The sequence below is a fragment of the Apiospora hydei genome (genome assembly GCF_038363865.1).
Source record: "Apiospora hydei strain CBS 114990 chromosome Unknown utg000009l_segment0_segment0, whole genome shotgun sequence".
Lineage (NCBI taxonomy): Eukaryota > Fungi > Ascomycota > Sordariomycetes > Amphisphaeriales > Apiosporaceae > Apiospora > Apiospora hydei.
In genome coordinates this window covers 7,330,593-7,342,206 of record NW_027117368.1, presented here as the reverse complement: position 1 = coordinate 7,342,206, position 11,614 = coordinate 7,330,593, and the positions used below count along the sequence as shown (strand labels likewise).

At 51.5% G+C, this 11,614-nt stretch overlaps 4 protein-coding genes across 4 annotated transcripts; 2 read left to right on the top strand and 2 right to left on the bottom strand.

Moving 5' to 3' along the window:
- Positions 1-3,201: 3,201 nt before the first annotated feature.
- Positions 3,202-3,513, top strand: PG997_014152 (uncharacterized protein; the record flags this gene model as incomplete). Its single annotated transcript, XM_066818466.1, has 1 exon — positions 3,202-3,513. The coding sequence occupies one exon, from the start codon at positions 3,202-3,204 to the stop codon at positions 3,511-3,513; it is 312 nt and encodes a 103-aa protein (XP_066664158.1).
- Positions 3,514-3,707: 194 nt separating this feature from the next.
- On the bottom strand, positions 3,708-5,073 carry PG997_014151 (uncharacterized protein; the record flags this gene model as incomplete). Its single annotated transcript, XM_066818465.1, has 2 exons — positions 3,708-4,207; positions 4,248-5,073. The coding sequence occupies 2 exons, from the start codon at positions 5,071-5,073 to the stop codon at positions 3,708-3,710; spliced, it is 1,326 nt and encodes a 441-aa protein (XP_066664157.1).
- A 3,246-nt stretch (positions 5,074-8,319) lies between these two features.
- On the top strand, positions 8,320-8,856 carry PG997_014150 (uncharacterized protein; the record flags this gene model as incomplete). Its single annotated transcript, XM_066818464.1, has 2 exons — positions 8,320-8,693; positions 8,748-8,856. The coding sequence occupies 2 exons, from the start codon at positions 8,320-8,322 to the stop codon at positions 8,854-8,856; spliced, it is 483 nt and encodes a 160-aa protein (XP_066664156.1).
- A 281-nt stretch (positions 8,857-9,137) lies between these two features.
- On the bottom strand, positions 9,138-11,314 carry PG997_014149 (cyclopentanone monooxygenase; the record flags this gene model as incomplete). Its single annotated transcript, XM_066818463.1, has 7 exons — positions 9,138-9,586; positions 9,655-9,670; positions 9,726-10,091; positions 10,136-10,450; positions 10,513-10,886; positions 10,946-10,999; positions 11,230-11,314. 7 exons carry the CDS (start codon positions 11,312-11,314, stop codon positions 9,138-9,140), a joined length of 1,659 nt encoding a protein of 552 aa, XP_066664155.1.
- Between the last annotated feature and the right edge of the window lie 300 nt (positions 11,315-11,614).

Genomic DNA, 11,614 nt, shown 5'->3' with positions numbered 1-11,614 from the left:
AACGAGAGATCCGTATTTAACTCTATTAGGTACGATTTATTCTTTTCGAAAGTTCTCGGTGAGGTACTTTTTTAAAGTAATTAATTAATCGGTAAATATACTATAAAATAAATACGTTCGTATAAAAAAAGCGTCGGGGATTAACTCGATCTTATAGTCGCTGTCCCGGTGCGGGGGCAGGTAGTCGCTTTTTATTTTCGAAAAAACATTGTAGAATTCTTCGTAATTTTTTAAGGCAGTTTTTAAAGAATTTCGTCCCGGGTTACTTCGTTTTTTTATTATAAAGAGTTTTCGATTAGCCGGTCGAAAATAAAAACCGAGAAATAATATTTATTAATAACGTAATATTTATAACTAACCGGGCGCCGTAGGTTACGAAAATAGGCGTCCCCTGAGATTAAATAAACGTTTAAAAAGAGGGGAGATAAACCCGGGCGCTTCGAAAGGTTACGAGGTCGGCTCGGTGGTGTAGAGGCCCCTTTAAGTGCCTAATCCATTTTTTATAGCGCCTTTCGCTAGCTTTACTCCCACGATGTAGCTCTTATAATCTTTTTAAGATTTTAATAGTAGCTATTATACTTAATAAAACTTAATTAGGCTCTCGTACTTTTTATCGACGGTCTCTTCGCTTTATATTGCGCTATGCTTTTTAATCGAGCTTTCGTCGAAGGTTTTATACGGGCATAGTAATGTCGAAACGTTAATTTTTTTCGGTACGATAAATCTAGAGGGAAATAAAAGCGTTAGCGGCCGTAGTTTAATATTAGCCAATAATAAAAGAGAAACCGTAGCTTAATAATTACTTAGAAATCCTATCGATCGTTTAAATTAACTTTTAAAAAAACATATCGTAAAAAGTACGACCGTATATTTAAAAGTTAACCGTAATAGAGCTTTAAATCGACTAAATAACTATATTTTCGAATTTTTTCACGGTAACCAGTTTATCGTAAACGATTTAAAGGAGAGACTAAGCCTAGGCGAGGCGTACTTAGAACGCCTTATCGGTTAATAGTTATATTTATACTTTAATATTAATTAATACGCGTAAGGAAATAGCGATTTTATTTCTTTTAATTATTACGTTAATAATAAAAGCATTATTTTCGATTAAGTTTTTAAAAGAGGAGAGTTCGATTATTTCTGCCGTTAACTAGTTAATATTAAATATAAAGCCTAGGCGGGAGACTTTACTTAGGCTTCCTTTTTTCCTAACTCTTTCGACGAGCTATAAGATTTAATCTACTCGGTAATCGTATTTATATCTATATAATCTTCCGGGTATCGATTAATAAAATAGCTAGCTTTTTTATAGTTATAATAGGTAAACTTAAGAAAGTTCGGTGTAATTTTAAGAGCTAGCGATTCGCGTATAGCGGGTATAGTTACCCGAGGAGCGTTAATAAACGTCTTTACCGAGGCGGCTAAAACCGAGCTAATAGGTTAATAAATTAATATAATAACCGGGGCGTTTAGTTTAAGCGTAATAAGTTCGAGGGAGCGCCGGGTTATTATTTTAACGTTTATACGAAAAAACTTAGTCGCCCGGGGTGGAAATTTTCTGGTTATTTTTTTAATTATTAATATACCTCGGAGTAATATGCGCGGAATTTTTAAAAGTTTAAAAACGAGTCTATATAATAGTATAAAATAAGGGTTTATAACCGGTTAATAAGTTTTCGATTTAGCTCGTATTTTTATTTTAAATACGAAACTTTAACTAAACTAATTAACCTAATAAACTTCGCGTAAAATTCGAAAAACTTCGTATCGAGGTTTATTTAAAAATTAGTTAACTTATTTTTAGCTATATTTTTATAATTAAGGTTATTAAATAATGATCGTAGTAAATCGTATATTTTACGAGAAGTAGAGTATATTAACGAAGAGCTCTTATCGAAATAAAGGGTTAATACGGCTATAGTAAACCCCGAGATTAACGATATAAGCTAAGCGAATCGAGTGCCCTTATTTAAGAAAAGCTACGCATTATACTTTAGTTTATAAAACGTAAGCGTTTCTTATTTTTCGAAGGTAAGGGAGATTTTATTCGTTAATTAATCCGGATCTCGTAATTTAAAGGTGTATTTTAACGCTACCGCGGTAACGGCTATTTTATGCGAAGGTTACCGTTAAGGTAAAGGCGAGTTAAGTAATTCGGACCCTCGCTCCACGAAAAGTAGTAAAGGGGTAGGTCGGAAAGTGATTAAAGTGATATCGGACTGGCCCTCTAGCTGGGCGAGGCGGTTTATTATAAACTCTAGTTGCTAAGATATTTTAACGAGGGGGTCGGTGGTCGTAGTAGGCAGCTCTAGTGCCTTTCCTTTAGGGGCGGAAGCCTCTGCGGCCCTACGAGGGTTGGAACTATGGGCTCCAGCTCTAGATCGTACTAATGCGGCACCCCGGGTCTTAACTCGAGCGCCGGAGGGAACTTTAAAAGAGTAGCCGCTGGTGCGGCATAAATTATGCGGTTATCGGAAAGACTATCGTTTTCCGGGAGGGGAGTATTTATCGCTATATTTATAAATAAACGGAGAAAAAAGAGGACGCGAAATAATAACGTATTTAAAAAAATAAAGAGTAATTAAACTTAAAAAACAAAGTAACCTCGGCTTTAAATAATTTTTATTATTATGTTACGGCGAGTATCAGCGTAAATTAAGATATAACTATAGCGATAAACATATATATCTATTAACGAGAATAATAGAGATAAAAAGAAAAAAAGAGGCTATCTACGGTAGGGACGGAGGCCGCACCTATATAAGGTCCCCGGACGGGGTTCGTGTGACCTAGGGATAGCCGTTGGTTTATCGCTAGCTGGTGTAAGGCCTAAGCTTCGTGCTTAGCCGTTATATCGGATAGCGAGTAATTTTAATTAATTTAGAGCGTTATAATTAAATAAATTTATATAAAAGTGTCGAGATATAAAAAAAGTGTCCGACTTAATAATATATTCGACTTAATAGTAAACCACGTTAATTAAATAAGTTAGTAATAAAAGTGTTCGACTTAATAATATATTTAATTTAATAATAAACCACGTTAACGGTTTTAAATAAATTAATCCGTACGAGCCGAAAATACACGAACGGTTTATATATAATTTACGGTGAACCCCTCGATCTTATAGCTAAGTTATAAATATAACGGTCCTACGTGAGTTAGCCCGTGCGAGCTTAAAACGCACGGACGCTTAGTATGTGGTTCACCGTGAACCTGCTCGATTCTATAGCTGGCTTGACACTGCCAAACATCGATGAGGCATCGTCACCGACACAAGTCTACGCGGCGCGGCTGATGCAGTTAAAACAGTGGGTAGGATCTCCAGGGTCCAAGGCAAACCCGCATCGTAGTGGACAAAGCAAGTGGCACCGAAAGGTCTCGGAGAAACGAGAGTTCCTTACCACTGTCCGGAAAGCCAGAGCCGAGTTCTGGACCAAACTCGTCGACGAAGCTCATCAAGAGCATCAACTGGCAAAAGCACCACCGCAGCCGAAGATTGCGGGGTGATGGAGCTGCTAGAGAAGGCAGAGTACCTGGAAAAGGGGCTATTCCGATTCACCCCGGAGGCAGACACAACGGGGGGAGCTCGAGTGGAACACAACGGGGGAGCTCGAGTGGAACACAACAGTCACCAGGGTCACAGTGACGCAATTACGGTCAAGCACCAAAAGCCATCACGGAAAAAAATCACGATTCAAACATTACATTGTCTCCAAGGCCCCTATGAGCCTCTCCCGCAACGCGCAATGGACTTGATCGGCAATCTCTACTTCGATGGCGTCGCACTTGTCTTCCGTCTTGCCCTGGCGGTCCTCGAGCTCGGCTTGGCGCTCCTCGAGGGCGTTGACGCGCGTGTCGAGATCGGCGGCGTCGACCTCGAGGGTCTGGGTGCGCTTGTCGAGCTGGCCCTGCCTCTGCTGCTCCGCGACCTCGAGGTGCCGGCGAACCATGCCCTCGAGCTGGTCTTGCCTTTGGCGCATGGCGGACAGTTCGGCCCTGAGAGACTTGTTCTCTTCCTCCGTGTCCTGCGCCTTCTTGAGCACTTGCTCGAGCTTCGCAAGGACGAGGGCCACGGGGTTGGACTCGAGCTTCTCCAAGCACGACGCCCCGGCGACAGGTGGACTAAACACGCGCCGACGATACAGTCGGATGTCTGGGTCTGGGCTGTCGCGAAGTCGCTTCCTTCGTTGCTTGCCTGCGGCTGTTAGCAGGGTGGCGGACTTGAGGTCGGAGGTGCACACCTTTCGTGTCAGCTGGATCCCCAGCCTCCGAGTCGAGTTGATCGTAAGGAGGCGGGCTGTCCGCGTCCAAGTCTCCGTCATCGGATTCGGTGACAGCATCGTCTGCAGCGTCTTCGACCGACCTCCTGTACGCTGGCGGAGTGGCCGTGGCAATAGTCGACTCGCACTCGGAATCTGTGCTGTCATCTGGGTTGAACAGCCTGCCGCCGACACCGCCGTACAAGGCGCCCAGCCACCAGTCGCGTTCCTTGTGCTGCTCTTGCAGATCGTGGCGAGAAATCGGCGAGGTGACGGCTTGCTCGAGACATCGAAACTGATCCTTGGACAGGGTGGTGTGTGGCATGAGCAGGTCAAAGTCGAGCGCGGCGGCCAGCGAGGTCATGGCCCCGAAAATTCGTTGGGAGGCGGGCTTGAGGGTAAGCCCGCGAACGGGCTGGACGAGGTTACCCGGACGTTTGAGAAGGAACCGAACGCGCGTTAGTCCACCCGGGAAGTATCGAAGGTCGTCTTGATCGAGCTCGGCGGTGTCGACATGACGGGTCTGTTCGAGCGACGAGATGTGGTGCAGAGGGACATCGAAGTAGAGCGTCGTCTTCTCCTTCTTGCCGCTGTCGTCGTGGCCGAAGACGTTGACGTGGAAGCGAAACGTCACGACGGGGAGGCTGTAGGATGCCTTGAAGCTCATGCGCAGTTTGTGTCGGTCTTCATCAAGGTCGCGTTCGGCGTCACGTTCATATCGGCCCTCGAATGCGACGACGACACTTGTCGCCTCTTCGCAAAAGGACTCAATAGACCCTACGACACTGCCATCGTTAGTGGACGGCATGATGACTCACCTAGAAACGCAGCTCCCAATCCAACAAGACCGACACAGGCTCGCGACCGGACGCCGGGTCAGGCTCCTTGCCCAAGATCCTGGTCCTTTCGACGAGGGCGCTGGTCCGCACGCTCGACGAGTAGGAGCCAGTGTTGACAGTGATCGAGGGTGCGAGTGCTGGTCGGCTTGTTGGCAGGCGGTAGAGGCGGTACGATTGGAGTCGGCGGGAGAAGTCGCAGGAGAAGTCGGGACAAATCAGATGAACACGACCCAGGCTCGCGACCGGCAGCCTGGTCAGGCGCCTTGCCCAAGATCCCGATCCTTTCAGCGAGGTGCTTGCTGGTCCACGCGCGCGCTCGCTGAGTAGGAGTCGGTCAATAGACGATCGAGGGTGCGAGTGCTAGTCGGTTGGAGCGATGATGATGGATGGGGGCGATTGAAATGCAAGGCGTTGAGGCGATATGGTGATGGTGGAGAAAACGGAGAGAACATGATTGACGAGAGACGCGGCTGAAGAATTCGGGAGGCTGGTGCGTGCGCAGGCAGAGGCGGATGACTAAGCTGGCCGTTCTTCGAGCCGCCATTTTCCACGGGAGATGGGCTCATCTACGCCGGACATGCAATTCGCGCTGCGATATGGTCTAGGCAAAGGGATAGTACTGAGAGCTGTAGGAAATTCAATCCTCTTGAGCTGCGGTGTTTGATGCGTCTGCCATTGTCCTGTCGCGATGCCGCTGAAGCTCAAGTTGTCGCCGCAGAGGTCTCCTGAACGAGGAAAAGCCACAGCACCCACCCACTAAAGCACCCACTGAATTGGGACAGCACCCACTAAAGCACCCACGAAAGCCGCCACGGAATGATCGTCCGACTGGTGCTTCGTTGGGAAAACAAACCTCACCTCAATTAGTCCCACGCAGCTAGGCTCTCGCTACCATGGCCAGAATCGCCAAACGTGCTCATAGCTGGCGCGACTCCGACAGACAGTCACAATTTCACCCAATGACCAGGGCAGAGATTGAAAGTGGGTGTTGCTGAGGCCGGACATTGATGAAGCCGTCCGAGAAAGATCTCAGTTGGGACGCAGCGTCTGCTACGTGCAACACTACTCATCGAACCTGGGCAGGCTGCAACGGCATTCATTCTTGATACCTTGACGCATCGGTCCTGAAAATCTATCTGACGCCTCGTCTCCACCGGTATTCGTTGTGCCTCTTCCAAGTTGCAACTTTGCTGTACCTGCGTCGACGACTTCAGCCCGCTCGTTGAGACTATCGCGGGCACCGGAAGTAGAACATACAGACTAGTCTAGCTGTCGGCACTCCCACTTTGCAGCAGGCATGCTGGGTCGGCGAGGAATCGCCAAGGGCTCGTGATCTGGCTCACGCAAGGGATGCAGATGCACAGGTAGGGATAGCCATGATGAAGGATGAGGCTCGGGAGTCGAAACCACCGTCAAGCGCCGTGGTATATGGGCTTCAACGGAGGGTGAGACTGCTAGAAGGTGACACCCCTTGGGTCTCCTACTTCGGCCTAACTCTGATCTTCCAGGGCTCCCGGGTTGCCGTGGTGGAAAGCTCAAGGGGAGGGGAAAACGTACACTCTCGTAGGATCTCATCTGTCTCCAAGCCCGCCGTGATTCTTCCTTGTACGCTGCGGGCTTGGACATGAGGTTCATGGCCCGGGTCACACTAGTACGCCCTGCCCTGCAAGCTTCCTAGCCAGTTCATCTAGTGCCTCTCGCTAAACCTTTCTTCAACTCCATCCAGCCACAGTACGCGAGGATGTAACAGAATCAATCAAGTAGAGTCGACGTATCAATCATCACAGGCTCTGTCAACTACTCGAATCACGCTGCTGTGCCGAAATCGAGGACTCTGCCACTGGTGATGTAAATGCCGAGGGCCTGATGCAAGACCACAAAGCCCACACGCCAGTCGCCGACCCCGGGCTCTCTCTTCAACAGACCACGCATGAAGCTCTGGTGAAGTGACTGCGGCCCCCGCTGCGAGCTTCCCCAGGTCTTCCTAAAGCATGGAACGGGTAGGCAGTTCCGCTCCCTCTCCAGTTGGGTGCAGTGGAATGCCAGCTGTCGCTCCTCGGTCCCTCGACGTTGTTGGACATTGAACTCCCTCGCCTGATCGGCCATCGGCTTTCCACGCCATCTTGCACCAGAGCCTCAAGTGAAAGTCTACCAGCCAACTTGGACAGAGCTGCATCAAGCGACTGTTGTCAATGGAGCCCACATGCTGTCTCGAAGGCTGGGAGCAACGAATGCTGCACGTGTGGACAAATACCGACGACATTCGTTGATCCATTGCCATTTAGTGACTTGTTTTTCGTCGCGTGGTATTTGTCAAACATAGACGATTGAGCATGTGTTCAGAGACCGCCCATGCACGTGCCAAGTGTTGATTCGCCCCTTTGGCGATGCGACCTCGTATCGACCCGACTGTACGAACTACTGTGACGTTGCTGGGAAGTGGGCATATTCGCGCCGGGCCAACTTGATCGCTGCGGCTTCTCGAACAGAGACGATGTGCCCCTGGATTCTTCGAGAAGTTATTTTTAGGAGGGATCCCCTGGCTTTTGGCAAGAGTGGGCGGCATTTGCACCGTGGCCCAGTTTGCCATGGTTACACTGGCTGAAGGGCGGTGGATGGCACTGGCATTATACGAAACTATACTCGATTTATCCGATCGATTATACCAAGAACGGAGTGGTGTGCCGGGAAATATGCGCGGAGGCTCGCTCTCTTTCCAGACGCCCGCCAGCAAGGACGGCAATTGGAGAATTGGGGCAGCAGATGGAGACCCCCCGTTTCCCGGCTTGGAATTCTCGTATCCAAGGGCGGCTCCATCCGCATTGGCCGTGCAGGGTTGCATTCGGTCTCTAGGCCGTATCCACTACCCCTGGCCACTTTCTGGTCACCCCCTTTGCCCTTAGCTGCCCATGCTGCCATGGCCGCCCTGCCACCCTGCCTAGCTCCCAGAGCATTGCGAGCATGGACGGACCAATCTTCCAAGTGGATTAGTTCCTGCCGCCTGCCGACACAACCGTCGGGTTCCCGGCGCCCCCGGCTCTCCCAGACGACGACTATATTAGAGCCATCATCACCGCCCGATGCCATAGTCTTTTCTTTTGTTCCTCAGCACCCCTCAGCTGTCAATTAATAATACACGAAGTCCCTCGTTTTAATCCCACCCACTTCCACCAGTATTTAATCTCCGTCTCTCACTTAGACCACCAACTTTCAAGATGCAGTTCACCTTCGCCACCGTCGCCGTCGCCCTCTTCGGCGCTGCCATTGCCGCCCCGGCTCCCCAGGCCAACGAGACCAAGGAGTCGGTCCAGATCACCAAGTTCCACGCCCGCAAGAACCACCTGAACGGCGGTCTTACCGGCCCCGTCGACTCCATCGACTTCAACATTGTCTCCAGCGTCGAGGCCGGCACCATGGCTTTCGTCTGCACTGCCTCGGCCGCCGAGGGCGAGGACTCCCTCAAGCTCAAGCCCAACTCTTACCGCTGCAACGGCGGTGACGACAACCACCACTACTCCTTCGAGCTCAACTCCGCCGTCGGTGAGGACGACAAGTTCTCCCTCGCGATCATTCACCAGACCGGCATTGCGTAAGTTCTCACGTCGCTCTCTTTCTCTCGCCACAGACGCTAACACCGATACAGCTTCGGCTACTGGGCCACGGTTGAGATCCCCACCTACTGCCACGCCGGAGGTGCCGAGACCATGGTCTGCCAGCAGATCGCCGACGTCACCGCCAACCTGCACCTGTAAGCGTGTCGGGCGCGATCCGAAGAGCTTGTCATGAACTTATTGATAATACGTATAATGGTGTCTACAATACCGCATGATGGAACTATGGCGAGGAGGACTAATGCGATCCCGAGTCTGCTCACAATATAATCATATAAAGCCATGTACCAATCGTACTGAAACCACAACGGTACACTTGCTGTCTTGATGCACTACTTGGCTCCCGTGATTATAGGTGACTGTGACTGTAATGCATGCAACGGTCTCATTTACTACTAATCCCCTGATCCGACCACCGCCCATCAGTTGGCCACCACTTCGAAGCCTTGCATCGAGTCCAGCGCCTCACGGATCTCGGTCTTGTAAGCGGGAATGCCGCCGACGTAGCAGACGGGCTCGTACGGCTTGCCCGGCATGTTGCCGCCCATGTATGTCGACCTGGTCGTCGGGAACAGGGTCCTGTCGTTGAGCTCCACGACGTGCTTCTTCCACGCCGCGGCCGCCTCGGCCTTGGGGTTGACGTACTTGATGCCCCGGCGCTGCATCTTGTCCACCATGTCGGCGATCCAGCGGCCCTGCACCTCCACGGTCGACGGCCCGTTGCTGAAGAGCGTCGGGCCGTGCGGGCCGTAGATGTGGAACATGTTGGGGTAGCCGCTGACGCTGGTGCCGAGGTACGTCTGGGCGCCCGTGGACCATTCCTCTTCGAGCTTGGTCTTGTTGATGCTCTCCAGACCGAGCTGGGTCATGACTGTTTGGTGTCAGTATCTTTCTCACATCAAGAGCTCAAGGCCGAACAGGGGCCGCGTCGGAACAAACCTCCAGTCACAACATCCTGCGAAAGGTCAGCGTCAAGTTTGGTATCCTAAGTAAAGCTTGGGCGGACTCACAAAACCTGTGGCAACGGCAATCACGTCAAACTCGTGGTGTGTGCCGTCGGCCAGGGTAATGCCCGTCTCGGTGAACTCCTTGATGGGGTTGTTTTTGATGTCCACCACATCGACGCTGGGCCGGTTGAACTGCTCGTAGTAGTTGTACTCGAGGCAAGGGCGCTTGATGCCAAAGTAATGAGGCCCCTTTTTCTGGCGCGAGGAGATCCCGCTTCCTCGGGTCTCCGATCCGGTCCCGCGTCTTCTTGGCCCAGAAGTCGTACGCTTTGTTGTTGGCTTCGGGTACAAAGAGGCTGTCCTTATAGGCGGCCACCCAGTACCGGAACCCACCTTCTTTCCAGAGCTGCTCGAAGAAGGCTTCCTGCTCTTCGGGCGTGTCGTCAAAGGTATTCTTCTCGGACCAGTCGTACGTGAACCCGGCAAAGCTGGTCTCGCGAAGCTTGAACATCTCGGGGTAAAGGGCCCGGTGGCGCTCCCCTTTCGCTGGGGTCGACCTGCCTCCGGCGCATGGGGATGGCGAGATTCGGCGTCCGCTGAAAGACCTTGACCTCGCCGGCAGCTGGGCCCCAGGCCTGCACGATCTGCACGCCCGATGCACCGGTGCCAATGACGGCGCAGCGCTTGTTCTTCACATCGATCTCTTGGTCCGGCCAGAAAGAGGAGTGATGGATGACCCCCTTGAACTTGTCCATGCCGGGCCAGTCGGGGATATAGCGTCGGGCTGCCTGTGACGACGGTTAGCAAACACGATGGCATGCTCACAAAGGAAACGCGTGGATGCACTCACAAAACCGGTGCCGAGGATCAAGTACTTGGCCCTGGTGATGCGGCCATCCTCGGTGCGGACGGTCCACTTCCCGGTGGAGGTGTCAAAGTTGGCGCCCACGACGACCGTGTTGAAGGCGCAGTCCTTTTTCACACCAATCACCTTGTCGACGTGGTCAAAGTATGCACGCAGGTCTTGGTAGTTGGGGTAGTTGGAGGTCCAGTCCCACGTCTTCCAGACCTCGGGCCAGGAGAACTCGTACTCGGGGACCTCGGAGTCCACGCCCGCCCCCGGGTAGCAGTTCCACCTCCAAGTGCCGCCAGTGTCGTTGCCGGCCTCGAAGATGACCGTCTTGTAGCCCCGCTGGCGGAGGGTCTTGAGCATGAAGATGCCAGCTGCGATACACAGGCATTAGTCCATCACTCAGTTACAGTGCTGACCAAGACCAACTTACCAAAGCCTGCACCGACAATCAAGGCATCGACTTCGAGATTCTCGGCATAAGGACCTGTTCTCTCGGTATGTCACACAGAGTAGTCGGTCAACTCGGTGTTGAACTTCTTCGGGTGAGAGGGGATTGGTTCGCCCATTGCGTCAAGAGTCGGGGGCACAAATAATCAGTTGGCAGACGGAAGCGATGCGAATTCAGAGGAAAAGGCTACAGCACGATCTGTCTTCCTCTGCAAGTTCTTGTCTGTCGCATCATCAACCGGGCGACGAGAATGCCCAGCTTTATACCTCCCTTCTCTACCACCCATCGCTGCTGCCCCCGGCGGCCCTCCCGTCTGGGCACCCCCTCTTTCTCGCCCGCCAGAGGATTCATTGTGTCTGTCTCAGAATCGGGCGCTGGTCCGCGGCCGCAGGTGGGTTGCATTTGCAATGTGCGAGGTCAGATAGCAGCAGCACGGCAGAATCACATACACATCATTGGCGCAGTCGGCTTGGCGTTGGCCTATCAGACGGGATAACCGCACCCCTCCTTAGCTCCGGCACCGAAGAGATCTGCACTGGCTGACGAGTGACGACACTAGCCATGCGGTCGCGGAACCGCACCCCCGCAGCAGCCAGCCTCCAACTTTCGTGGGCCAGTAAGCCGCATGTGCCCTCCCCGCACCCACTAATC